The sequence below is a fragment of the Spea bombifrons genome, chromosome 6 (genome assembly GCF_027358695.1).
Source record: "Spea bombifrons isolate aSpeBom1 chromosome 6, aSpeBom1.2.pri, whole genome shotgun sequence".
NCBI lineage: Eukaryota > Metazoa > Chordata > Amphibia > Anura > Pelobatidae > Spea > Spea bombifrons.
Window position 1 is genome coordinate 4,003,037 of NC_071092.1, and position 26,607 is coordinate 4,029,643.

The following is a 26,607-nucleotide window of genomic DNA, read 5'->3' on the forward strand; positions in this document are numbered from 1 at the left end:
TTTGGTTTGGAGGGCTTTTTCCATCTAGAAATGGAATTCATTGTCACTCACTCACACTCTCTTGCACTCTCTCATGCTCTCCCACACTCTCTCACACTCTCATTTACTCTCAGACTTACTCTCTCTGTCTCCCTACCTTCTCTGTCTCTTCTCATTCTTCTGTCTTCTTTCTTTGGCTGCTTCTCCCCGATACCAGCCTCCCGGAGCACTTCCGCAAAAGGGCGGGGCCTCCACGCACACCCTCTCCCCTGATTGGAGGAACAGAAACAGGCCAGAATAATGCAGACATGCACATAGGTGGAGAAAAGAGAAGCGTTTCTGCACCTCTCTTTCTCTACAAATGAAAAATCGTGATACATTGTAACCCAACTTGGTCGTCAGCCATAGTCTTAAAGTAAGCTTGGCTGTCAGGTATGACATCATAACGAGCATCTTCCTTCAAGTTGTAACACCAATAAAATGGTTACATTTTAGCGTCCAACTTTTATTATCGAATATTCCCAGCACTAGCAGGAGGCTCTTTGCTTTTTTAGTAGGAAAATGAGAAAAAAACACATTTATATTAAAATATAATATTATTGGATCTCCTTTATATTATACTTTGATTTAAAACCTTTTGAACATAAAGGAGCTTTTCTCACTCCAACACCAAATGGCTGCTTGAACACAGGTGACTTTTGGAATATCCTTGGATCCTTGCTAGTCATGGATTCCATCAGGACCCATTATCAGGACCATTTGGTGGCCACTATTACCTGGTCACTAGAATAAAATATTCGTGATGCGCTGTTAAGGGGTTAATACTGGAAGAGCCACCCCACTTTTCGTCATTCACGGATACCGAAGATGCGACGGCTAGAAATCCAGCGCGGCCCGGAACAAAACTTAATTACACAGCTTATTAGGTTTGATGTAGACCCAAGCAGATAATAAAAAAGACAAACTTTGACCCAAATCAGGTCGTACTTCGAAGGGAAACTTTTTGCGGGCTTTACAGTAAAATGTCTCGGCTCCCGGGCTCGTCGTGCCTCCCGGGCCGTGTGTTTCGCCTCGGCGGTGTCATTCCGAAGGCAGTTCATAAAGTATTTTTAAGACATGCGGCGGTACATGCTCGGTGCGCTATTGAATTTTGCTTCAGCAGCTTTTCATGAGATTATTATTTCTGCCACATTTCTCGCACAGTTTGCCTTAAGCAGACGGTGATTTAGGGCAGGCTGCCTCCCACATCTGCCACTGGCGGTCTCGGCATTGACTTACCTCGCTTCCCGAGGGACGGAGAAGAAAAGGAGGTCAGGACGTTATTCTCGATATTCTTGTCAAACTGGAAATGATGCGGGGATCATCTCATCGGCTCCCGGGCCACCAAAGTGTGTTTGTCAACTGATGTTACTCATAGAACCTGCAAGCTGATCGGCCCCATTCGGCCCCTCTGGTCTGCCCATTTCTCCTGCTGTAAAGACTCAAACCTTAATCAGTCGTTGGTCTCGTCTTAGATTCAGGAGCCGTATGCCGATGCCATGCATGTTTAATACCCTCACTGTATTACCCTCTACCACTTCTGCTAATAAGTCTAATAATTGTCCAAAAAAATTACTCAATAAACCAAACTAATTGTAAAATTCTTGCTCAGGTGTAAAAGGAATTTTAAAAAAAAATTCTGTCTCTTTTGTGTGAAGTTTCCGAGACTTCTACCACGGGAGCCGACGCTCTCCTTTTTTAATCAAATCCATTTAGAAAATGACTCACAATTTATTGAATAAAGCAGAGAAAATTGATCTCCTTTCATTAGGCTGACAAAGTATTTTTTCCCCAACGCGTTTTCTTTTTACATTTTTATATCTCAGTCTTTTCTTGGGAAAACCGGATTAGAATGAAGCAAAGTCCTGTTTTATTTTTGTTACGAAGACCGGCAAACAAGGTCCTCGGTTCTAAAAAAACGCAGATATTTTTCATCCAAAGTCAGAAAAAAATTACTTTCCCTGAAAGTCTGATTCTCTATAAACTTGTTCCTCTTTATGGTTTATTAAAGTGTCAATAAGTCCTTTCCTCACCTGATAAAAAATAAACAGGTTTTCTGAGAACAGCCAGAATAAATGGAAAAAGGGCTTACAAGAAAAAAAAAGAGAGAAAATGGATGATATGGAGAGAAATGTGATTTTCAAACAGTTATTTATAAAGCTCTCTATATGTACCACTCTCACAGATCTTTAACGAGAGGGTAGTGGATAACTGGAACAGCCTCCCAGCAGAAGTGGTCGAGGTTTATACAGTGAGGGTATTAAACATGCATAGACATACGGCTCCTGAATCTAAGACGAGATTGGAGGAACACGGGCGTGATGGGAGTGATGAAGGGCCATTGGAACACAGGAGTGATGGGAGTGATAAAGGGCCATTGGAACACAGGAGTGATGGGAGTGATAAAGGGCCACTGGAACACAGGAGTGATGGGAGTGATAAAGGGCAATTGGAACACAGGAGTGATGGGAGTGATAAAGGGCCATTGGAACACAGGAGTGATGGGAGTGATAAAGGGCCATTGGGACACAGGAGTGATGGGAGTGATAAAGGGCCATTCGGACACAGGAGTGATGGGAGTGATAAAGGGCCATTGGGACACAGGAGTGATGGGAGTGATAAAGGGCCTCTGTATGCCTATGAAGAGATTCCATTAAAAAAAACAGCTGTTTCCAGCTGCAATAGTCATTTACAACTAAGTCCCCTAAGCCTTACATCTTAAGATAAAGGTTTTTATCTAATATCCGTCCCCTAGTGACGTCAGACATTCCAGCCAAAACCTGGGGCCGTGTTCCTGGGTCTTCGTACGCGTCTCACCTCGCTAGCGTTACGGGGCGAAGGAGTTAATTAGCGGAAGTGCTGAAAGGCTTCAGGATTTCTCATGCAAAGCCACGGCCAAATGAGACGCGAAGCCTGCAGATATCCGAAATATTTTAAATTAGCGGGCTTCAGACTTGCTTATTAATAAAAATCAAATGAAGTTACACATTATCCTTCAAGGAAGCCTCGAAAACATCTTGACGGAATTAAGGGCGTCCATGCGCCACTTTCCGTATGATAAGCTCAGCTGAAAATTGAGTTAATTAACAGCGGAATGGGTTACATGGACCAAAACATGTTTTCTATAAGGGCTCCATATATGCAAATTATATAATATATAAATATATATATATATATTAATTATATATTAATTACCTGGAATTATCCAGCTAATTATTACCAGGAATCAGCAGGCGGGACAAGGTTGAAGAGTTACCAACTGTCCTGAAATTTCTTGGACAGTCCTAACAATGGCACTTACGCATTGGGGCTCCTTTTCTGGTTTATAATGATTCGTGATTTTTTTCAGTGCCTATGTGAGATTTACATGTTTTCCTACGAATATATTTTTTCGCCACGCAACTCAAGCCCGGACCGACCATCTGACCCGGTGGGCCACTGGCCAACAGCACCCCATCCTCCCCAGATCGGCTGATACAGTGTGGCAGCTGCAGTTACGTCATTAGGACACCAACGGCCAGGGCTGCCCAGTCCGACCCTGACGCCATGTCCCATAACCCAGCAAGCGTCAGGTTCTTGTGATTGTATTACGTGGGGACTTTTGATACCCCCAAGAAGGTGAACGGATAGGGGGGGTTAAACTTATCGTTTCATACAATCATTCTCAAAATGTCTTCCTTTCTGCCGTCCTGAGGCTTTCGTTTTATATTCTGTGTTTTTCGCAGCCGTCGGTTCATCTGAATCTCGGAGCCTTTAACGCGCCGGAGCCCTCTTACTTTTTATGTAGCAGAAATAACCTGGTATTCCGATTTTACATTCTGTTTCATTGTTAACTGATTTCTGCGTACAGCGGCCAGCTGCATACCGTGCTGAGCAAAACTCTCATCCTTTCGTGAACACGAGAAGCGAGAGACAGAATGAAGGCGAGACGGGGGGTGATTAGACAGATGGAGACAGAAAGAGAGATTTCCTGAAAGCAAAAGGTAGTAGAACCCCCCCTGATTATGGGGCATCAATTAGTGTTTTGTAGGTTCCCTGGTTGCTCGCTGGCACCCCTTACGTACCAAGGTGAGAGGTCCATGCTGTTATCTCAAGATGGATTATGGTGAAAAGATGTCCTTCAACCACAACCCTTGCCAAGCTGTCCCCCAGGAGAGACCGTGTGGAACCAAAAGGAATCGAGATGTCACTGTTGCATGATTTTGATGAAGATCTTTCTTGCAAACCAATAAAGTATTTCTTCTGCACCTTCTCACACTTTTCTACCTAAAAAAACATATTTTGGGGCTTAGTTCTTAGGAATAGACCTGGAATGCCAGTCCATGAATAGATTGAAATGGGGAATAATGGGATAAAACCAGTTATGTTGGTCGAGATTCATGATTTGATACAGAATCCATACTGATTTTTATCGTATTTATTCGCATTACAATCAAGGCAAGGAATGCCACTCAATAGATTTATCTCATGCATTGAATCCGTGCCATTATGTGATATGTATCTGTCTGTTCATTATTCTTTTTTTAATGTATCAGTTTCAAGCCGGGTCAAAAAAGGTATTTATTAGCATTAAAAGAATAATTACAAACATATAGCTAAATTTTTGCAAAAGTAACTATTTGTGGGTAAAGAAGATACAGAGGCCTGGACTGGCCATAAAAACATAGCGTGCTGCCAAATCCAGCCGTCGGCTTCACGTACGTCATCGGTCTGGATCTAAAGGTGTAAATTAGTGAATGAAATCATAATTGTGCCACTCATTGACCAAATAATGATTCCCTAAGGACAGGCAATGTCCCGTGTTAAGAAAAAATACCCCTACAAGTAGCCGGTCCATACCCTGAAGGTTATAGTCTGTGAGTACCTGGTGATAAAAAAAAAACAAGAAACATGGAGCTCAGTTTCATTTTTTTGCGGCGGATCTGCAAATTAAGATAAAAAATCTGATACACGACACCGTCGCTGCTTAAACATCTATATTCCGATTTACATTGTATCTTCGCTGCGGTTTAATTTCCAACATTCCGTGAACTCTGTATTTTTAGCTCTTTCGGAATACGTGTAATGAGCAGATTTCCAAATTGCGTCTCCCCAGATAAATTCAAAGCTCGAATCGTACTGGAAATGATATAAAGTGTCTCATTACGCAGACAATGCCTACTGGAGCATTTAATACCGATAGAAAAAATAAAGGCCAGGCCTAGTCTATTCTGTTCATTCTCTCATATACTTTAACGACAGAATTATTATTTCCTGGCTGGAGTCAGGAGCAGGCTGGCCTGGGGGGGGGGGCATTTGCCACCGCAGGGGGTAGGTCCTAATTCTTCAAGGTCCGATTTGGGATGCAACAGTACATGACCATGCAGTAGTGGCAAGGCAGCTTGTACTCACGTAAGGCAATTGAGTAAGGCCCCCCCCAGGGTCAAATGGTGCCAGCCAGACCCACGCTGGGCAAATGGAATGACTAGATTTTGTTTCCAATTTGTGACATCCATATGCTTTTTCCAAGCTTTTTCAATTTTTTCCATTCTAGTCCCTACATCCACAATTCTATTTTTTTTTGGGGGGGTGTAAATGACCCCCCCTTTCAACCTCAGGACCTGATCTATGTTATTTTCCAATGCTGATTGCAGAACAGGTAACACATTCCGCGTTCCTTGCTCCTGTGACATTCAAAGGGCTAAATATCGCTGGCGAAAATTCACAGGAAGCTTCAGAAGCCGAATTTCATTCATGATGGCAGGGAATAGCTTCAAAAAATAAACACCATATGAGAGGGAGAGAGAGGCAGATGAAGGCAGCAGACACATACTAATGACGCTGTCAGATGAGAAAGAAGATTGTCTTGTGATGATCGTCGTATGGAGCCTACAAGGGGCTGACGTCTTTACAAACAACTCCTTAACGAGGAACACAACAGCAAATCGCAGGTAGATCCCAACTAATACGCTGCATATCAAAGACCAGAGAAGAAATCAGCGCCGCCGAGACATCAAGGCAGAGATGTTTCCATTCTCTTTCTTGGTTCACGTCTTAGATGTGGAGAAGAAAAGGATCAATTAACACTTTCAACACGAAAGCGAGAGGAACTCTGTAAAACAAATAGAGAACGTCGGATGTGGAGTATAGACATCTTAGGATACATAAATATTTTATATACATACATTTTAAACCTTTGTCGGCTGCATACAATAGTATTTTCAGGTTTCTAGGTACATAAGGTACATTAACCCCACATTGCAAAGCTCTCTTTCCCCAGTAAAAGTCATATTTTTCCCTATAATGTTTATTGGCCCTGGAAATGTGACACAGTTGGCTTGTACGTCGTTTAATAACAATTAAACCTTTTTAAGTATAAATTACCAGATGTACACATTATCCTAAACCTGCGGGGGATACTTTTTTAGTAGGACTGATACAAATTGTGACCCAAAAGACAAGGACTGTCAACAGTAGAAGGATCTTCCCAATGGAGCTGTTGATGTCTGGTCTCCCTCGATAGATGGAGGCACATCCCAGCTCCTCTGTTAAAATCCTCACGGTGTCGCAGATAACACCAGAAATACTATGAAGTGTCAGCTGTGCTGGGTTTTTTGTACTTTGTTTCTAATTTCATTTCTCTGTTCCAATGTTTGATATCATATTGGGCAGCTGCAGCAGCATTGAACTGTGAAGCTGAAGGCTCGTGTTTGACACCTGGTTGATGTGCCTTTGGCAAACTTTTATTTCTCTTTGCCTTTGCCACCAGAATTTTATTGCAAGTCTCAGGACACGAATTCTCCGGGCTGATTAACCTTTCAAAGTATGCATTGGGTAGCAACACAGGCTTTACAATATTACAAAGAAAGGAAAACATGAAACACAAAAGTAAAATGCTTATTACTTCAAAAATAGTTAAATGATAAGCTAACAAGCTTCAAATGTTGGTATGGTGCCCCCTAAACTAAGCAACACTGGGGAAATTACCCCTTCTGATACATAATTACCATTGTTAACCATTTGTTTGACCCATAGATATATACACATAGCAAAGTGTCTCTGTTTATCAAGGATAGTCCTCTTGTTGCTTCAAATATCTCTATTGGACTCCAAATTGAAGATACCTCCCTTTTTGAAGCCCCTCTTTCATTCCCTGATGCCCATCTTTCCCAGGAGCTCAGAATGTTTGCTGGGTATGAGGGGATCGCAGGGTTCTACAGCCCTAAAAGCCCCAATAATGTGTAGAGAAACAGCAGCAAATGGCTTTATAACTTAAAAAGTTTTCTCATTCATCTTACCTGTTGGGGATCACTACCTACACCAGATCCTCGATCTATCATTGTAGACAGAGCTGGTTGCTGACAGTAGAAAGTCTAGGAAGTCTAGGGTGATTTCTATCCCACAGAATAACCAAATGATCCACTTGAGATGTGATTGTAAAGAGAAAAAGCCTTTCGAAGGGTCCAATAATTAAATCAGAGTAGTCTAATTGACCAAAGCTGAGTAGCCTCATTGACCAAAGCTGCCCAACTTGCCAGCTCTCTTTGTTTTCTTTTCTCTCCTATCTTCTTCGAGATAAGGGAGATACGCAACTGAATAGTACTTCCACTTAATTTTTAGGCCATCGGAAGCCTAAATGCTAAATACACAAGTGTTAACGAGCTTATTTTGTTTCCTTCAGCTTCCATAGTGATTGGCAAATGGTGGTGCGAGATGGAGCCCTGCTTAGAGGGAGAAGAATGCAAGACTCTTCCTGATAACTCAGGGTGGCTTTGTGCCACCGGGAATAAAATAAAGACCACCAGGGTAAGTATTTACTGCCAAAGAATCATAAAATTCCGTAAAATTCCATCGTACGCTCGGTTACTACAGATGTTTATCGCAATGAGAGAACTAGAGATATTTTGTATGAAATGCCAATGGTGACCAATGTATATAACGTGATAATCAGGAGCAGTCAACATGCGTGAACCTTTCACTGATTTCCAAGGTGACTGCTCCATCGACTTTTGAAAATAAGACATGGTGAGCTTTAGGATGCTGTAATAACATTGCGATGGCCGAGCCAACACAGCTTTAATAGGCGCTACGTGTGAGTGTCAGGTTATGACATCATATCGCAACACAGAGTGGACGATGGCCGGGGAGGGGGGCGGCTGGGGGCGCTATCTTGGGTCAGACATAGGGCAGTGCTCCGGGTACATACATAGATGAACGTATTGTTTTAGTTCCTTGGCAGTAGTGACTATTTAAGCATACAAAATATATGACCTCTGAAAATGTATAGCGAATTGTATTTTAAAAATTATACCCCAATAATATAACGCTAACAACAAGAATAAAAAAGTTTCATTTTGGCTGAGGTTTACATTTTTGTTTTTTAAGTTTCAGGGTCACTCATGAGCACCTTGATGCAAGGCAACATGGCATCTGAGAGGCCCTGAAACCCCGTAGGTACAGCTACCGTTCACACACAAAAATTATAAAAATACATTTAAATTATTATTTTTTTTTTAAATTTTGTATATTTTATAAAGTTATTTAGAAAATAACAGGCAAAGAAAAAATAAAGTGCTTACATTTTGTGCCTTTGAAATGAAGGGTAGCAAAGGCATTCACATAACTTCAAACACATAAAGAGCCTAAAATCTCCATGTTTAGTGCATCATTTATTTTTTTAACTTAAACATTAAGATTTGTAAAAAGTTTAGCTTGTATAATAATTATGTCGTAAAATACTGACCAAAATTATTTTGTAAAAAAAAAAATCATTTTTTTGTGAAATAATTGTAAAGAAATAAATGCTTATCATGTGATCGCTATACTTGCCAGCTTGGAAATATCTTCTATCCACATAAAACCCAAAAAGTTTTTTCAAGTTGGATAATACTTTATATAGTTGCTCAAACAGATCAAATTCAGACAAAAAAAAAAAGCTATTCATGCGAAATGTTAATTTTGAAACATGTATACAAAATTTCACCAAAATACAAATAATAATAACAATCTGATGTATTATTTATATTTTTTTTACTGTTTAATTATCTTGATTTACTTTTTTTTTTTTAAAGTATTTTTTTAATTTCCCGGTTTTTATGTCTTTTTCAGATTCATCCGAGAGCCTAATCCTTTTTTTTTGTTGTTGTTGGGAGGGGGGGAATGACGAACATCTACAGGCATCTGCCGATAATAAGAAGAGGCCATATTCAGTCTTAAGCATACTAAGGATTTACAAGCCAAATGGATATTTTACTTGCACTTTTTAAAGAAAAAAAACTCTTAGTGGTTTCACTATGTGAAATGGAACAATCCATGGGCCAAACAAAGAAATGCATTTTTGGGATTTTTACCAGGAAAACTGGAAACATTAAAACAATTGTACATTTAATTTATTTTTTGGGTGTGCTGAAACACGAAGATCAGTCTTCTGGATTTACAACTTTCTTTGTACATTCTAGAAAGAAAAATGAAAAAAAAAATACTTGTATATATCTCCAGAACCTGCATTAACAATGAATAAAAAATACTCCAGATTTTTCTTGTGGATCCCCATTACATTTGTACTGCAATGGAGAAGAGCCTGTTGGGGAAGCCCCGCCTACGAGGATCTTTAAAGCATCACGTGGAATCAAGATCTTCCTCTAATTCAAAACAGAACATGTCAATAAAATGTATTCCTTTTTTTTTTACTTTTAGGCTTTTTATCCACGTGATTATAGCATGCAGGCTTTGATTACATCAACGTTTTTACGAAACCTAAAAAACCCTACATCGTTGGACCCAGCCTCTTACAATGGAGTATTTTTTAGCGTTCTAGAAGATCCACAGAAGGAAAAGATTTCAAACATCTCTAAGAATTTCTATGGCGCGCACGGTTTTGGTAGGCTTCGGCTTATGGTATATTTCCATTACAGGTGTACGTAGAATGTCTGCAAAAATTTGTATATCTGGTACCGTATGCAGTAACCCCTATTCAGCTCCTCTTTTTTTTTTGCACTCGCTGGAATGGTCTCTCTGAATATCATTATTTCTTGTTTTTTTTTCTATTTTTATTACTTTTCATGTATTCATTATGCTTGTTAATGTTTACTCTTTGTTTTGTTTTTGTTTTGTTTTTGTTTTTTGAATCATGGAATAATTTCATTTATCTTATTCTCCCGAATACTGAACAATAGCATTAAAGATGTGTACATTTTAATACTGGATTTGATGGTCGTATTTCTTTTTTTCTTCTATTTTGAATTTATTGAGTATCCTAAAAAAAAAAATTTGGGAAAACATTGAAAAAAAAATAAACATTTGAAAATGACAAAATTCCATCGTTCCGAAGCATAGAGGTCTCTCGTAACACTGCTACATTGTTATGCGTGACAGTTATGTATTGTTGAATTTCTTCATGCTATGCTCTCCCCTCTCGAAGAAGGAGGGCTCCAGGTAGCCATAGACTAAACGTTCTCAAGTATGTCTACACCCAATATCAACCTTATCGACGTTGTTTGCTTAGACTGGTTGAAGACCATAGGTCATAGGTTATGATTAAAGAATATTATTACATTTATTATATTTATTATATTTATATTAACATTGTTTCTATTATTATGTAATATTTTAGTAAAATACAGGGTCTAGTCAATAAGAAGCGACTCGTATCGAGATAAAACCTTTTGTCTCGCCGTATTTCATTTTATTTTTGTGATACAGAAGCGCTTTGCTGATCAGCCTTCTGCGTCTCTACAGGTAAACGGGGTTTTTTAATGTAATTTAATAATGTTTTATTCTAGCATGCTGATATTACCGCACTTACAATAAACTTACTTGGGTTTGCCTGTCAAGACAGTTTTGTACTGAAACGGAGGACATTTTCACCGTAGGCACCTATCTTATAGTAAATTTTTCCCGGCCTGTCCCAGCTTGCAAAATAAAAGTATCCCCGGGAACAGTCGGAAAAGAGATGAATTGCGCATAATTTAATGCGATCTATCAAATTACATACCTGTATGTGGCATCCTTATTGCATTATCCCGTCTTTCAAAAATTGCTGCCACGTCTGTAAAAAAAAAAACGGTTCGGCAAAAAAAATCTAAAAGCCGTGCATTATATTTTTTATGTTGTAATAAAAAAAAAAATACTCACTTAGTCTACATTTTCGGGGAATAAGAAAGTAGTAAATTGTTGCCCGCAGATGTACATCGCGGCCTCTCTCGACCCTATAGAATACTTGCTAGAGCACTATACCATTTATTCTCTGCGTGGAAGATTCGGAATCTCAAGGAAAAATGGACATTTTCACAAAGGTTCGGATTTGTAAAGACGGATTCGGGTGCACGGTGCTAAATATGGAACGTTCAGCTACAAAATTCCATTAGTTGCCATGGCGACTGCTACACATTTAGAACCAACCAAAGCTGCTCTTTACAGAAATGCCCGCAAATTTTGTTTTGTTTATTTCTGCTTACGTTTTATGAGTGTTTGTGTGTGTTTATAGATTCTTTAGGTGTTTTAGTACAGATAAGATTAGTTTGGTAAATGTTGAAGTGGTTAGCTGGAAAGCGAGAACAGTATCAGATAAAGTGTTACCGGTGAGAAATAATACATTTTTATTATGATCAAGAGTTTATAATCTAAACGAGGGGGTCACAGGCTTAGATTTAATGTAAGGAAGTTTTACCCCAGCAGGGGGGTAGATAAGTTAACCATCTCCCAGCAGAGGTGGTAGAGGGTAATACAGTGAGGGTATTAAACATGCATGGGATAGACATACGGCTCCTGGATTTAAGACGAGACCAACGACTGATTAAGGATTGGGTCTTTTTTAAGATCTACAGTGAAGGAAACCTATCACATCCACAACTCTGTAGGTCTTTCTAAAACATGTATCTAGAAGACTTTACTAAAATTGGTCACTGAGGCAAAACAGTCAGCCTCATTCTGTCCAATAAACACCAACTGGAAATGAGTTGATTGACCATTGGCCATCGTGATCAAGTAGGCTGAAATGGAGTAACTCATGATGTTCAACTTGACTGCCAGGTTGACCTTATTTAAAGTCAAGTTGTAGTGAGGAGGACAGCCACCTGGCTATTCACAAACATCTTGAGCCAAGTTAGAAGTCGAGTTGAAAAATGGCTCCAAATAAAGATGATCAAATTTATTGCCAACCCGATCGAGCCATCTGCTAGGTCGACTAGATATCAATTAGCAAAATGATCCAATATAGTTTGTTGAGTGCCGTTGAGTTGAGAAATCTGTTGCTTGACATACAACTCCGGCTTTACTGAACAAATCAACTGAATTTACAAAAGAAATCAAAAAAAGTCTACATAATGTAAGCAATTTCACTATTTTTTGGAGCTGAGGATTGCAAAGTGTCTTGGTACAGGCGCAGATACGCATTCTTTCACTGCTAACAAATTAAGCGGCTCCTTCCATCAAGCATTCAAATTAGCTTAAGAAACATTACACACACTGGTAATTTTTTAATCAAATATATTGATTGATGTTTACAAAATGAAAACACACATCCAGCGCTTTACAGCTTGCTGTTCTCATAATTACAGAATGATTAACCATGGCTTATGCCAGATAAAGTTTGACGTTTTAATTCCTACAGCCCCATCAACACAGAAACCACCTTTATTACATGCAAGACTATTGTGGTAATTGATACAAATTCTACCCGAGGTCATTTCATGTTCTACAAATAAAGGTACATTAATCTTACTTAGGGTATAGCGCTCAACATAACTGGCCATACAAAAAATGGTCTGTAATATGACAACTATTGCTTTGTGTTTAGCACAAGGAAGTCAAGAAGATAGATTAGGTTTAGAAGACTTATGACATCGAACCGCTTGAGTTCCATATTGTCAAGATGTCCACACACTACTGCTTCTGCTATTGTATCAATGAGCTGATAGAGGAGCAGAGGACCTCTTAAGACACAGTAGAAATAAGCCATGGATTATGATGTCATAACCATGTGGCCTTCAGAGAAGGACGACTAAGAAATCAGGGCACACGGAGCGGGCCCATGCTCTCTCTAATTAAGTGGGGCCAACTTGAGTGAGGTCCACCTGCATAAAACTCAAGGAGTATGTGAGCCTAGAACACGGGAGTGTGGTAGGGAGCTGATTAATGAGGACTCAACTAAGAATCACAAAAGTGTGGTGGAAAATTGTTTAACGTCAATTCAACAAGAAATCACAACTTCCGGCAAGCTCTCAGCACCTAAATTCCATCAAATTCAATGCATTTCTTATTTACTCATACGAGTGTCATATATACAACCAGGTGTGTATGATGGGTTCACCAAAGGAAGAGGACCAAGAGTGTTCACCAGTGCCATTACTGAATGTCAGAGAATGGATATAGTTGTTTTGGGACTTAGCCCGTCATGTTTTTTGTGATTAGAAGTTGAAACCCAAAGATGAAATGCTGTAATGTACTTGATAAGACATCTTGTATGGATTTCTGCACATATGCATAGGTCATGCTACTAAATGGGCATGCCATGTCTGGTTGGGCAGACTGGATGGGTCAAAGGGTTTATATCTGCCGTCACGTTCTATGTTCTTTGTCACGTGACGATATCATGAAAAAGAGACACTTTTGCTTTCAATATTCATAAAAACAGTCAACTGGAGGTCACAGACGTTACCTTGACAAACTACGATGAGAAGTCAACAAGCGACGGAATGCATATTTGAACACCGTGTTCCAGACACCCTTTTCTTTGTAAATAACATCTCATAATTAGAACATTTGAATAGAATTTGAATACTTAATCTAGGCGACTCTCATTCATTTCCCTGCACTTAATTAAATAAAACCCGTGAACAGTTCCAGGTACCAATCACAAGATTTATGTCCTGGAGGTAATAAAATGAGATATGAATAAATCTCTACACACTATAATGAGAGAACATTAACAGCTTCGGAGATAAATCATTCACACTATCCCCATTATTGCTCTAACACCCTCTACCTATATACTTAAAGGAAATCTATCATGTAAATGGCCATTTTCATGGCTCAATGTACGCCACGGTCTTGGAGCTCAAAGTTAAAGCAAATATAAGTGCCGGAATTAGCATTTCTTAAAGTGGAAAAATAATGAAAGTAACTTGACATTAATTAGCATATTAAAGAAATCTTTACGCTTGTTAAATGTATTTAAAAACCAGGGTTGTCCTAACATTTAATAATCTCGTCAAACGTCAGAATCATTTCTCGAGTATTATTAAACTTGCCAATTTTTTATGTTACCTTTTATCAGTTTTTCATTATTTTTTCTTAAATTGCAAATTTAATCAGGATTTTTTCTTAAAATAGGAATTACTATTTTTAAGCCCAGAATAAATGGCTGTTACAAAGACAAATGTATCAAAGATGTCTTGCAAGTTATTTTCAAGGTTCTATCAAAATGTTGACCAAGCCAGGACTGGTGATGGCGGGGTGGCTCCGGCGCTTTAAGACCAGCGGCCGCCTGATAATGTAAGTTCGGTCGATGGCTGGATATGAGCGGCCAAACGCTACTTTTTGTGGTCGCCGTTCATTTGCCAGGTTGTTGACACAAAAAATATTGACTTATGTATTCTAAGACAAAGTCAACATTTAGAGCAGGAAAAAAATGTAATAAACTATGGTGGACAAAAAAAACAAGGAAAAACATGTCAAATGAATACATTTAATCTTTAACCCCTTAATGACAAAGCCCGTACATGTACAGGCTCAAAATGCATTGTTTTCAATGGGTTTAGGGACCGCCCTTAAGGGGTTAAAAAGGGTTTTAATAGTTCATTGGCAGAAGGTACCTGTTTAGAGATATATATTTATTTATTTATTTATTTATTTTTTATTATTTATTTTACTTAACAAATAGACCATGGCAAGGACAGGTTCTTTGGCACAAACATTTCAAATCTTATATTAGAATACCAATGCATTTTTCTGTCTTTATTTTGAATAAAAAATTTTATTTTTCCGTACCCCAAATCACTTATTTTTTGGGGTTTGTCGCCATAGAACCGCACGTTTATGGAGCAGGCAGGGAAAACACATCTTAACCCCTTAATGACAAAGCCCGTACATGTACGGGCTCAAAATGCATTGTTTTTAATGGGTTTAGGGACCGCCCATTGTCCTTAAGGGGTTAAGTATTTAGTATTTTTATAAAGAACCAGATCAAGTTAAAAAATAACATTGTCTCGATATGTAAGCCGATACCAATATCCGAAGTATTTGTGCCGCGCCGGCCATGTTTACAAGGCTCCCTTGACTTGTTGCAACCGATTATTTTAGTTGTCTTCTTGTAAAATAGAAGTAAACGGGACTATATTTTCATTTCTCCGCTTTATCCTGAAGCAACAGAGCAAAACATTAATTGACTTGTCTTATTAATTCAATAAGCTGCTTCTAAGATGAAATCCTAAGCTGTGTTTGCCCGATTTTAACACTTTTTGGTTGTTGGGAAAAGAAAAAAAAACCCTTTAAGGCTCAAACTGTTCGAATGTTTTGCACACTCCGCTGAATAATTTAATGCCCCGCTGAATACAGAATAACCACAAAACTGAGACTTATTTTTCAGGGAATTATCATTTAATTTTCACTGAGCAAATGCTTAATGTTTTCCTTGATAAAACACATTTTTTTCTTTCTTTTTTTTTTTTTAATTCCGAAATACATACCCCAAATGTGAGCGGAATACAGAGTGACTTAAATAGATTCCACATTTCGGTTTCATGTTATAAGTTGTCATTTATTCCAAAATGTATAGCTGAAAAAAAAAAAAAAACTATCATGGAAGAGAAGAAAAAAAAAACATAAGAAATTAATAATCAACATAAAATGAATTAAATCACTTGAGAAATGTAACAGAACATCAGAGTGTCCTCAGGAAATAAAAATTAAAATCCCTTTAATATATGCGTTTTTATCCATTTTTTCCTTTTTTTTTTTACTTGTTCCTAAGAATTTCAGATGCAGTCAAATAAAGAATAATTTGGGGGGGGGGAAAGAAAACAAAATGAATTATTGGCAAATAGTGAAACCTCGACTATCCAGATAATACAATAAAAAAAAATAAGAGAATTAGGGTTACAGATAATTATGATTTTTTTTTTTTCGTTTTAACATCCATCAGCACAAATACATTTTGGAATTTGCCCCCAAATTGAGATTCTAAATCAGGGCACTTGTGTCGAGGGGGTGTGGCTAAAAGCAATATGGGTGGAGTCAATGGCAGAATTGGGTGGGGCCAACACCGGACACAGTTTTGCTTTGGTAGATATGGCTCCGGAAGTGATATCCCATGTCTATTTAGGAAACATCTGTGTAATTGAAATGCATTTACATTCGGAACTTCCATAAAATTAGCGCTTCTAATAACACATTTGCTGAAAAGTGTCACATATCGCTAGTAATTCTATTTCGAACTTCCTGTGAAATCCAGCGGGTGCTTCTGTTAATGAAATATTTTAAAGATATGACAAGATAGGATAACCTATACGCATGTAAAACAGAGCGTACCAAAAACGATGGAGTTTAGGAAGACGAAGACGTTCCATCAGAGATAGATGGACTTCCCGCAATCACAAACATGAAGTTCTGCAACGAAAGTCTAGATAAGGTTTGGGGTAGTTTTGGAAATACATTAAAAAGATGCCCCCCCCCCGCAACAAAGGTGTTACATGGAATAATATGATTTGGGAAATACCTGGTCAGAGGCTTAGGAGACCAACGACTGATTAAAGTTTGAGTCTTTACAGCAGGAGAAACGGGCAACTAGACGGGGGCCGAACGGGTCTAATCTTCCGTCAAATTCGCCAAGAATGTCCAACTGATTTAAGTAGCACTGTTTGCAAGGTTGTGTTCTGACATGAACCCAACTCAAGGTACCACCAAGAGTTCTGTAGATCATGTAAAGGAAGAAGTTGGACCAACTCACCTGTAATCAAGGTTCTGCGGTGCGACAAACAGTAAAAGTTTTACTTATATGAGAAAAACCAACTTTTCCTGCATGGTTTTGAGGAGACTCTACAAATTTTGGAAAGTTTTTTTTCACTTGACAAGTTGGATTTCAAGAATTTCATACTGATTATAAAGTGTATCGCAGTAAAAGGGAAGGAAAAAACATTTTTTTTTCACTTAAATCTAATAAATATTAATCTTTCTGAATTCACAAAACCTAAATATTTTCTATTTGTTTTCGGTAAGTTTATGAGCGGTTGATACGGTAACCTAGACTTAAACTTTTGTCACCGACACAACAATACATTTTCATAAATCTTTATTTCGATAATATTTTAAGCAGATTAAAAATCTTGTCGGCTTCTAGCAAGAAATATGAACTTGTTTTCTCAGCCTAATTAAATACGCCTGACATTAGCACAGAAAGGTTTTTAGATGAAATATGGAGTAAGGAACGTTTCTCACGGATGTCTGCGCCGTGATTGTCACACCTTAAAAAATGTATCGTCGAACTTTCAACGAGGTTCGGCAATCAATGAGATTTGAAGGAGAGATGTATCCAAGCCTTGAGATTTCATTTGTAATCGCGCTCGTTAAGACTCGGGACCTAATCAAGCGCGGATCATTGGGGTATTTTGATTAACTGGGAGGCAAATTACAGTAACAAAAAACTTTTTTTTACTGCCAGGACTTCATTCTATGAATCTTGACTTAAGATTTACTAAAAAGATGTGTATACATACATGTTGTACAGTGTCTGTAGAGGCAGTCCTGTACTATATATCCCAAAGGTGTTGTGTCTTCCAGGCTAAAGAGCTGCAGAGATTCCAGGGGGTGGCAGACCCTATGCTGTATAACCAAGGCTCTATTGGGTCATCAGTAGGCCTAAAGTGGCCAGCTAACAAAGGTCTGATTGGCATACCTGGGAACTCCGGCTACCTGGAGCCCTACCTTGCAGGATGCGGGCTGGAAGTCCCACTGATGTCAGTGGGTGGTCCGCTGACGTCAAAGGTGGTCCCATTGACCTTGGTAGGCAGTTCCTCTGACGTCGTGGGACACCCAACTGTTCAAGAGGGAAATGGTGTCACAACACTGCTCCCGCAACCCAGAGTCTTCCGGTGGTGACCCAGAGCAGCGACGTTTTCCAGGTATGCGGATGGGCTACTGGCTGGCAGCACTCCATAGTCACTCAATCTGTCAGTCCACCGCAAAAACTTAACAAGAGGTTGTGTGTATCTAGCCGGCCGCTGCACTTGTGTCATTTGTGGTCACTGGCCTCAAAATGCAAGGGCCGTCAGGTCATCCTTAGTTCAGCCCTGGTGATCACATCTTGGTCCTCAACACAGGGGACGGAGGCCATGGACGTAAGTGGTGGGACGAGTCTGGGGGTGCTGCCTGTGTCAAACCTAAGATAGCTTCCAGCCAAAATAAATTAGTTGGGGTTCCCTTTAAATACATATTGATCGATACACTTAATTAACTAAATTACCAGCAGATATATACCTATAATGCTGTTTAATTAAATTTAAATCATTTGGTTACCAGCCTACATTTCTAAATAACCCTATAGAGTTCATCAGAAGCATTCATTCCTGTACTGTAATTTCTAATGAAAATGAAGCCCTGATGAAGAAGCGTTCTTTGTTTCCCCTGTAATTTTGATCAGTCACCTGTGGCTGACAGATGAACATTAGACATCCCACTGTAGGCCGAGAGACATAATTAAACTCGGGAAGTTAGTTAATGAAGGCTGCGTCGGTACGGTTACTTGTTTATTCAGTATTTTTCTGTTGGCCAATTTCTTGTGTTCGGTTCCATTTTTTTTTCGTTTCATGACAGCAATTGTTGTGCACCTGCACTCAGGATAAGCCAACAAGCACACAGAGATCGGCGAACATCAGATTTGTCTTACAACGGAGCTGGTAGCTGTATAAAAAAAAAACATTATGTCTACCCTAAGGCATCCGTCCTACTGCCAAGTGCATGCCAGTCTGGCATAACCTGCGAAAAGCATTTGCTCAGCTGTTGACCCGTAGGGAGTGACAACAATCAAATGATTTTTTTTCATGGGTTTTTTTTCTTCTTTTGGGCCACACGCAATATTAACACATTAGTGGAAGATAAAACAAAACAAACAAAAATAATAAAACGGGAATTCTAATGGCGGGGGATCCACTAGAATTTTAAAGAATAAGGGTTATTGGCAACTATATGCTAATAGCAAATGTATGGAATAATGTATAGAATAATGTTTGTAAAATTGGAAATATTTGATAATTTGGCTGTAAGAAATGTTGTTTTTCCATTAATTGGCCCGTAAATCATTTCTTCGCACAAAAGGGAAAACCCAAGCTATAATGTGTCCAGGGTGACCGCGCTTACCTTATTTTATAGAATAACTAAAAAAAGGAATTCAGCTGAAATATTGAGCGGATATTGCCTTTGAAGTTTCAATTTGCTTTTTTTTTTTAATTCTAAAAAAAAAAAAAAAAAAAAAACAAAAAACATCTGTAAATGCCACATTTCAGAGGGTAAGTAAAGCAAATATGCTTTCTAACGTGACAGTGTGCCACGAACGTCCACGGGAATATAGAACCTTCCTCTGAATGTGCAGACATAGTGTGTAGTCATTTGTCAGAACAATCAGAAGCGTATGTAAAGTAAAAAGCTCCAGGCCCTCGGGAACAGCTGTGACCTGTTTAACTCCTGACTTATTTTTCCTTCTTTTTATGTTTTTTTTTTTTTTTCATTTCGTTTTATCACATTTTATAGTTTCTGCTTGGTTTCTCTCGGCAAGGCTAATATCTGCAGACCGCATTTTTCGCAAAGGTACCCATAGGTCATGCGTCTAGTACTCAAGGGGTTAACACGTGGTAAAGCACCTCTTATACATCAAATATATTCTATCTTTAGTCAACGCAATAATTTATCAGATTTTATTATATAGCAGATTCACATCAATTAGAAAATTATACGACTTTCATAAAGGTGTATAAATTGTTGGTGCCATATAAATAAAATATATTAATAATAATAATAATAATAATAATAATAATAATAATGTAACATCATTCCACAGAATAATCCCAGAAATCTTTTTTAAATTGTGTAGAATTTGGTTATTTTAACAAAGTTATTTTGTTTTAGTAGAGCTTGTCGGGGGAGGGGGTCACAAATTGAAATCACATAGCTAGAGCTCAAATTAAGGATTTTATACCAGGATATTTTTGTGAGACGGGGGGAAATGAGAAAAAAAAGTGATACTTTTTTTAGCAGAAATATTCTAACGTTCTTTTGGTAAAACAAAGGCTTCTTTGGAAAACTTGGTTGTTTGAATGCTTCCATAGTAACTCCTGGTGTGCATCATGACATCATGATTGCATCATGATTACATCATTAGTGATACTAACAATATGAGTTGCAGAAACATTATTGTTTCCACAAGGCAGAAATGTCTACATTCCGCCCATTTCTAGAGACAAATAAAACCAAACCGATCATCCCACCACTTATTGTCCCCTAGAAGTGGAATAATTAAGTAATAAATATATTTTAGCCATTCTCATAAGCAGTAATTGTAAATTATACATGTTGAGCAATCTGCTAGAACATTCCGATGGTTTCCATGGTGACTTCTGTATATGTAGAATGTTAACCCTTACAAGTTGTGTTGCTATCATGTCTGTGCTGATGATTTCCCTTTATTTCCTTAAAAGTTATTCTATACATGGTCGCAAAATGTAAATGTTGATTATTTGCAGTTATAGGGTTTATTTAAGAAAAGAGATCTCCGCAGAGAGCTTGTAGATCAGACGCAACCTCCGACTGCCCGTTTTGTTGCAGACTACAGAACATGGTGCCATGTGATCTATAATTGATAATAAGAATAATGTTTAATCACTAAGAGATTTAGATGCTCAGTCGTGTTTATACAAAATCCACATATAATGAGGGAAATAAGCATTAGCTAATTAGAGTAATAAATAAGCCATTAATTACCTTATGAATCATGCCTATTAGGAGGCTTTGTGACATTAATCACTATTTAGTGTGTTTTCTTTGAGTGGAACATCAGATGATATAGCTATAACGCTCTGTTTAGAACTTTGGGCTGGGATTTATCCAAAGAATGTCCATAACTGGCATCATCTGGTGGCTTTTCCTTTAGACATGAGTTTAAGTAACTGAATTAACTCAATTGAAAGCTCATTGAGAAAAGGAAGGCTAGTAACCAACAGCTTGTGGTCAACCTTGGAAACATAGTTGCCTAAAAATGGTTTGTTCCACAAATACTGCCACAACAAGTTTAGTGGACATCGCCCAATCTTCTCCAACAATCATCATAAAAAGGTCCTTAGATGTAGAGCTGGACACAAAGTCCAAGTCTTTCTTCCTGCGGAATATCTGCTAATACCTCAAGACTTTCCTACCCATGAGAACATGGTGAGACATCATGTAAGTGGTCATGAAAGCCATGATGTCATGAAAGACTTCATGTAAGTGGTCATGAAAGCCATGATATCACGAAAGACATCATGTAAGTGGTCATAAAAGCCATGATGTCATGAAAGACATCACGTAAGTGGTCATGAATGCCATTAGGAACAGAATGTTGCCTTGTAGTCAGAATGTGGTTGAATGTTTTCTCCATTGTCTACTTTAGTGGAGCTCATATAGATCCTGACATGCTTAAAATCTCGACCAATCACCTACAAGTTTCTCTAGATCTCCCCTGTGTGATGTCCCTTTTAGATACTAAACGAGTCACTGTGTGACATCACTGAAAGTTATTTGAAACAATTATGAACTTGTGACGCATTCTGATAATCAAAACTAAATACTCTTTGGCAATCACCTATGTTAAAAAAAAATCCTCCATGAGATACGGGCTAAAGGTTTTGTCTGAAACTATAGGTAAAAAATAATAATAATATAGTAATAACTAATAAATTGGAAATTCATATTCAAATCAAAATCTCAGTCTTTTAGTGGAAAGAAACATTTCTGTTTATATGGAACTGCAAAGTATTTCTTTTTTTAAGTCTCAGTTTCTTTTGGAACTTTGAAAAAAAAAAAAAAACTTCCCATAGAGAAGGAAGGCATTAGTCATTAATGTAGACATTTAAATCCGAAATATGTTACACTCATGACTACGCCAAGAATGAGAATAGTCAGATATGAGGATACGGTTTGACAATCAGGTGTCATATTGTTGACCTTTGGGAAGGATATAGCGGGTTTTTAGCTTGTTAGTACTCGAAGAATTCTGCAATACCCTCTTCAAGTCTCTGGTGTCGACGAAAATGAGAAAGCGATGAAAATGTAAGCGTCGGAGGCATGAAGAGACGAGACGAGCTTTGTGTAGTTTCAGCTGTAACCTTCCATAACACACTAGTAATCAGCTTCTACCCAGGGAAATCAAACACTAATGTATAGAAAGATCTGTTAACTTAGTGACTTTGAAAAGCTTTGTAGAAAGAACAATTCTTCTTATTTCACACAATAATAGACCAATAACAATATTTCTTTAAAGGCTCGTACAACGGAAAATATACATGCCTTTTATTTTTTCATTATTTTTGCCCTTACAAAATACGCAATTAATTTACTACTGAGAAGTTTATTAATCATTCATTTATTTAGGAGAAAACAAAGCCTTATTGTATTTTTTATGGGTATTTGAATATTTATTATCCTATAAGCACCACGGAAGTGAAACCTCTTTCTAGCAAGTCATAGACTACTTAAATGAAATAATTCAGACCATTAATTATCTAACTGGTGGAGCATACTGACAACCCTATCATTTTTTGATGAATAGACATCACAATGTTATCATTGACTGTTTATTACCCCCTTAAGGACAATGGGCGGTCCCTAAACCCATTGAAAACAATGCATTTTGAGCCCGTACATGTACAGGCTTTGTCATTAAGGGGTTAATAACAATGCCATTGTTGGCCATGGAATTCTACACTGAAGTAAAGCTTTGTTATCAGAGGGTCCAAAGGTAATCTTAGATGTTAGATAGCAATGGTTTTCACTTATCTTTTCCATCGAACACATGCACGTTTAGGTTTCAGCGCGCGTAGGCAGCCGAGAGCTAATTCCTTTGTGTTCTACATTGATTTAATGAGACTTCTGTCGGCAGGAGGTGTTATGAGGTTTGGTGGATGGAACCCATGCCCTGGACCACTCCATGGAACCAAAAACCCAGGTAGGACCAGTTTGGCTATCGGAGCCTCATCTATGATCAGAAAAGTTCTGAAGGAATGTAAGGGGAGGCCACGCTTCTTGTTTATAGTCCAGACTCCAGCTAGTTGAAGCCCATTCCTTCTATATCAAGATTAATTTTAAAGCTTGGAAAGTTTCACTGGGTATACTGGAAAGGCCAATTGTTTAAGTTACAAAATTCCGAGGGTCCTATCTTGTTTTTTGGGAGATTTACACGAATTAGACAAAAAAAACCCAAAAAATTAAAAGTAGTTCTACGGAATCTTCTGGCATTCTATAAATGAATGTAATGTAACTACACTTCAGCTAAAGGCAACATGGCGGCCTTTGTAGAGTCAATTTAGAACTCAGTTCAGGGCACAGAAAGCTAAATAAAGACAGAGAGGATGAGATGAATGGGGTTGAGATGTGAGATCACTTTTAACAAAATATAACGGATGAGCTCTGGAATGTATTTGCTTTTCTCCCGTTCTGAGATGACATATTTTTAAGTGCTCCTAAGTGCTTTGTTAAAACACAGCGGTGTCTGCGTGATTTAAAGGTATCCATCAACCGTGGGACGAGCGGCCATTGTTTCATGCAAATGATTTTTTCTTTTAACATAAGCGCCATTACAACCTAAATGAATGATCTCCCCATACATAGCATTAGACATGCAGAGATACATCTGGCCATTTATTTCGCTGTACATTACGGCTTTCTTCTTTTTACATTTTCATTATCTCAAGAGCCCAGAAGCCTACAAACATACATCCTCTTTCTGCTGACATTAAGAACATGGAGCAGGGTAATTATTCAGGCTCTGCTTAGCGCTTGTAAAAAAAAGTACCCAATTATATAAGACCTGGGTATTTTTTCTTCTTCTTCTTAAATATTCAAGAAAAAAAAATCTACCTTCCCTTCTTCTCCAGTTATTAAGTAGCATAAATTGCTCGTAAATAAACCGCCTAAGGTAGGAGATTACTTCTGTTAGATACAAAGGCGTATCTTCGGGAAAACAAAACGTAGAAATATATATTGGAAAGCGTCGTGTGTATTATAACGAACTGCTGACAGTTATACTATTGTGAACAATATCAACTCAGCGGTGCGTTTGAATTACAAATTAGTTTTTTTTTTTTTTTATTTTGTTTATAAATATTTGTTTAATGAATGTTTCAACCATCCGGGGGTTAAACAGAGAAGCAATAGAAATCATTTCAGATGTTGTTACAAGAGAAAGGAGGTTGACTCTTCAAGGGATTAAAAAAAAAACTTAAAATAGTGTAATAGTGTTAATAATAATTTACAAAAATATTAATTTAGTATAAACATATTCATAAAAAAATAATTAAAAATATATATTTTTTAAGTGTAATTTTTTCTAGAGATTTGTACTGGCCGGACCACATCATTGCACTATTCCAAAAAAATAAACAGTACATGTGCAAAAATAGTAATTCTTTTACATTTATAGGGTTTCATGGGCCATACCATTGCCTCCCCTATCTGAGTGGTTCAATCCCATTTTCTGTCTACAGAAGTGGTTTAAAAAACATAATATTTGCTCCAAGATGGACCTTTAACTGTAAAATTAAATACAACAAACAAAACACGCTAAATACTGTATTTTATCAGCATATCTAGTGGCGTAATTACCTTGTGAGCCACCCTGGGCCTAACCCAGACCAGCTCCCCGTCTTCCTCCTCCATGACCGCCATCCTCATGACATCATATCCCAGAACTCTGTCATTTAAAGGCATGTATGGACTCTTAAAGCAGTCTATTAAGGCCGTGAGTCGGCACAGCCTCCATAGAGTTAATGAGCGGAGTGGGGTGATCAGGGATCTACATTGTAATTGGCCCATTGAGCACCGACATGCCACCGACACCGACATATCCAAGATGGCAGCTCTAGACCTGGTCAACCCAGTCTAGAATACGCCACGTTGCGCGACTAAGATGAGTGCCTTGCAGAGAATCTGTCTCTCTTTTTAGGAGAGGCAAAGACGTGAATTATTCTCCCGTCCGATATGCTAAAGGGTTAACAGAAGAGTCGTAGCATCTACTGTATATACAGCCATTTATTTGAACTGCTGCCGTTGCTCCTGACTGTGTTTGCATTTCAATGCGACTGTCTTTGATCTGCAATTCCTTGACTCCTAATTGCTTAGTATGATACAAACTAATTATGTTTAGAATTTAAAATAATTAGGTGTTTTCCAACTTGTCATTATGTTTATGCAAAGACGTCAGCAAAGAAAGACTTAATGTATTTAGCTGCGGTGCAGTCAAACTGTGAATTTTATTCATACATTTTTTTACTGCTGTATCAAATGTACAATTATTTTAGATATCAACATTGACTGGTATATACTGTATATATATATATATATATATTTGTTGCCGACTGGATTGCATCATATTCTGCATAACAAATCTTTTCCTATGGCGCAGATTGTATTTGTCGATACCGTACCTTTTACCACCAACTAATGTAGCGAGAAACTCATTTTTTCCCCACTGGTTAATATAATATATGAACCATATCAGTGAACATGGAACAGGAGGATTCAGAATTGAATATTGGGATGGGAGCTGAATATATTACACTGTTTATTTTTTTCTAAAAAACAAAAAACAAACAAAAAAAAAATTATTTTAATTTATTTTACCCAAATTTCATCAACATACTGCCAAAACCAAATAGAAATCCTAGGCACTCTCCAAGCACTGAAACAAAAACATTTTAAGAAAAATAATATTTATTATAGGCTGTGAAAGTTGGACAAATCTACCGTTAGACCATCAACTATGGCGATATGGAATCCCGGTGCACAACGGCATAAGTCAACTAAGTCAACTAGCCCTAGAGTGTCAAGACTGCCGAATAACATGTAAGCCTATTGGGTGGTCAGGCTTCCTACTGCACCATTGCCCGGTGAACCAGTTAAAAGGGAGATCGCTCCCCATCCCATTACCACTATGGAGGGCTGTGCCGAGTTGGCGCAATCTTCCATAGTTTCCTTCAACTCAGCACTGCCCAACTCTAAAAAGTGGAGCGTCGTGTTATGACATCATATCTCAACGACCAGCAGTAAGGAAGGTGGGGCAGAAGGGGGCCTCTAGCGATGCAGAAAGGGCCACTGGTGGTCCTGCTCTGGCTTAGCTCTGTGCATTGGCAATCAATGGACCAGTTGGGGTGATCAGAGATACTCCTGTAACTGACCCTTGTAGAATAAGCCTAGAAGGCACATTTAGACAGCTCTTCTCCCGTTCATCCTTGTGATGAAGCATTGGAGATACGAAACTCTCTCGTTAGCATAGAGGACATGGAATACGAGGAGAAGGAGAATACCTAGATGGTATTTGTAATCTGGTTGGTCCTCTCTATGCCCCCAGAATATTTCTCACCTGTTTCTGCATGT

General features: G+C 38.3%; 1 protein-coding gene across 3 annotated transcripts in view; it reads left to right on the forward strand.

Annotated features, from left to right (window-relative positions):
* Window positions 1–9,582, forward strand: part of TAFA1 (TAFA chemokine like family member 1) — a 110,048-nt gene extending 100,466 nt beyond the window's left edge. Inside the window, exons 5-7 of one of the 3 annotated variants that reach the window (XR_008354945.1) lie at window positions 7,679–7,803; window positions 8,383–8,451; window positions 9,106–9,582. Coding sequence is in view for 2 of the 3 variants with exons in the window: in XM_053469928.1 (XP_053325903.1) it covers window positions 7,679–7,803; window positions 8,383–8,400 (143 nt within the window). In the remaining variant the exon portion in view is untranslated. The remainder of the gene's footprint in view (window positions 1–7,678; window positions 7,804–8,382; window positions 8,452–9,105) is intronic. The other 2 variants (XM_053469928.1, XM_053469927.1) reach the window with 2 other exon arrangements.
* The last annotated feature ends 17,025 nt before the right edge of the window (window positions 9,583–26,607 follow it).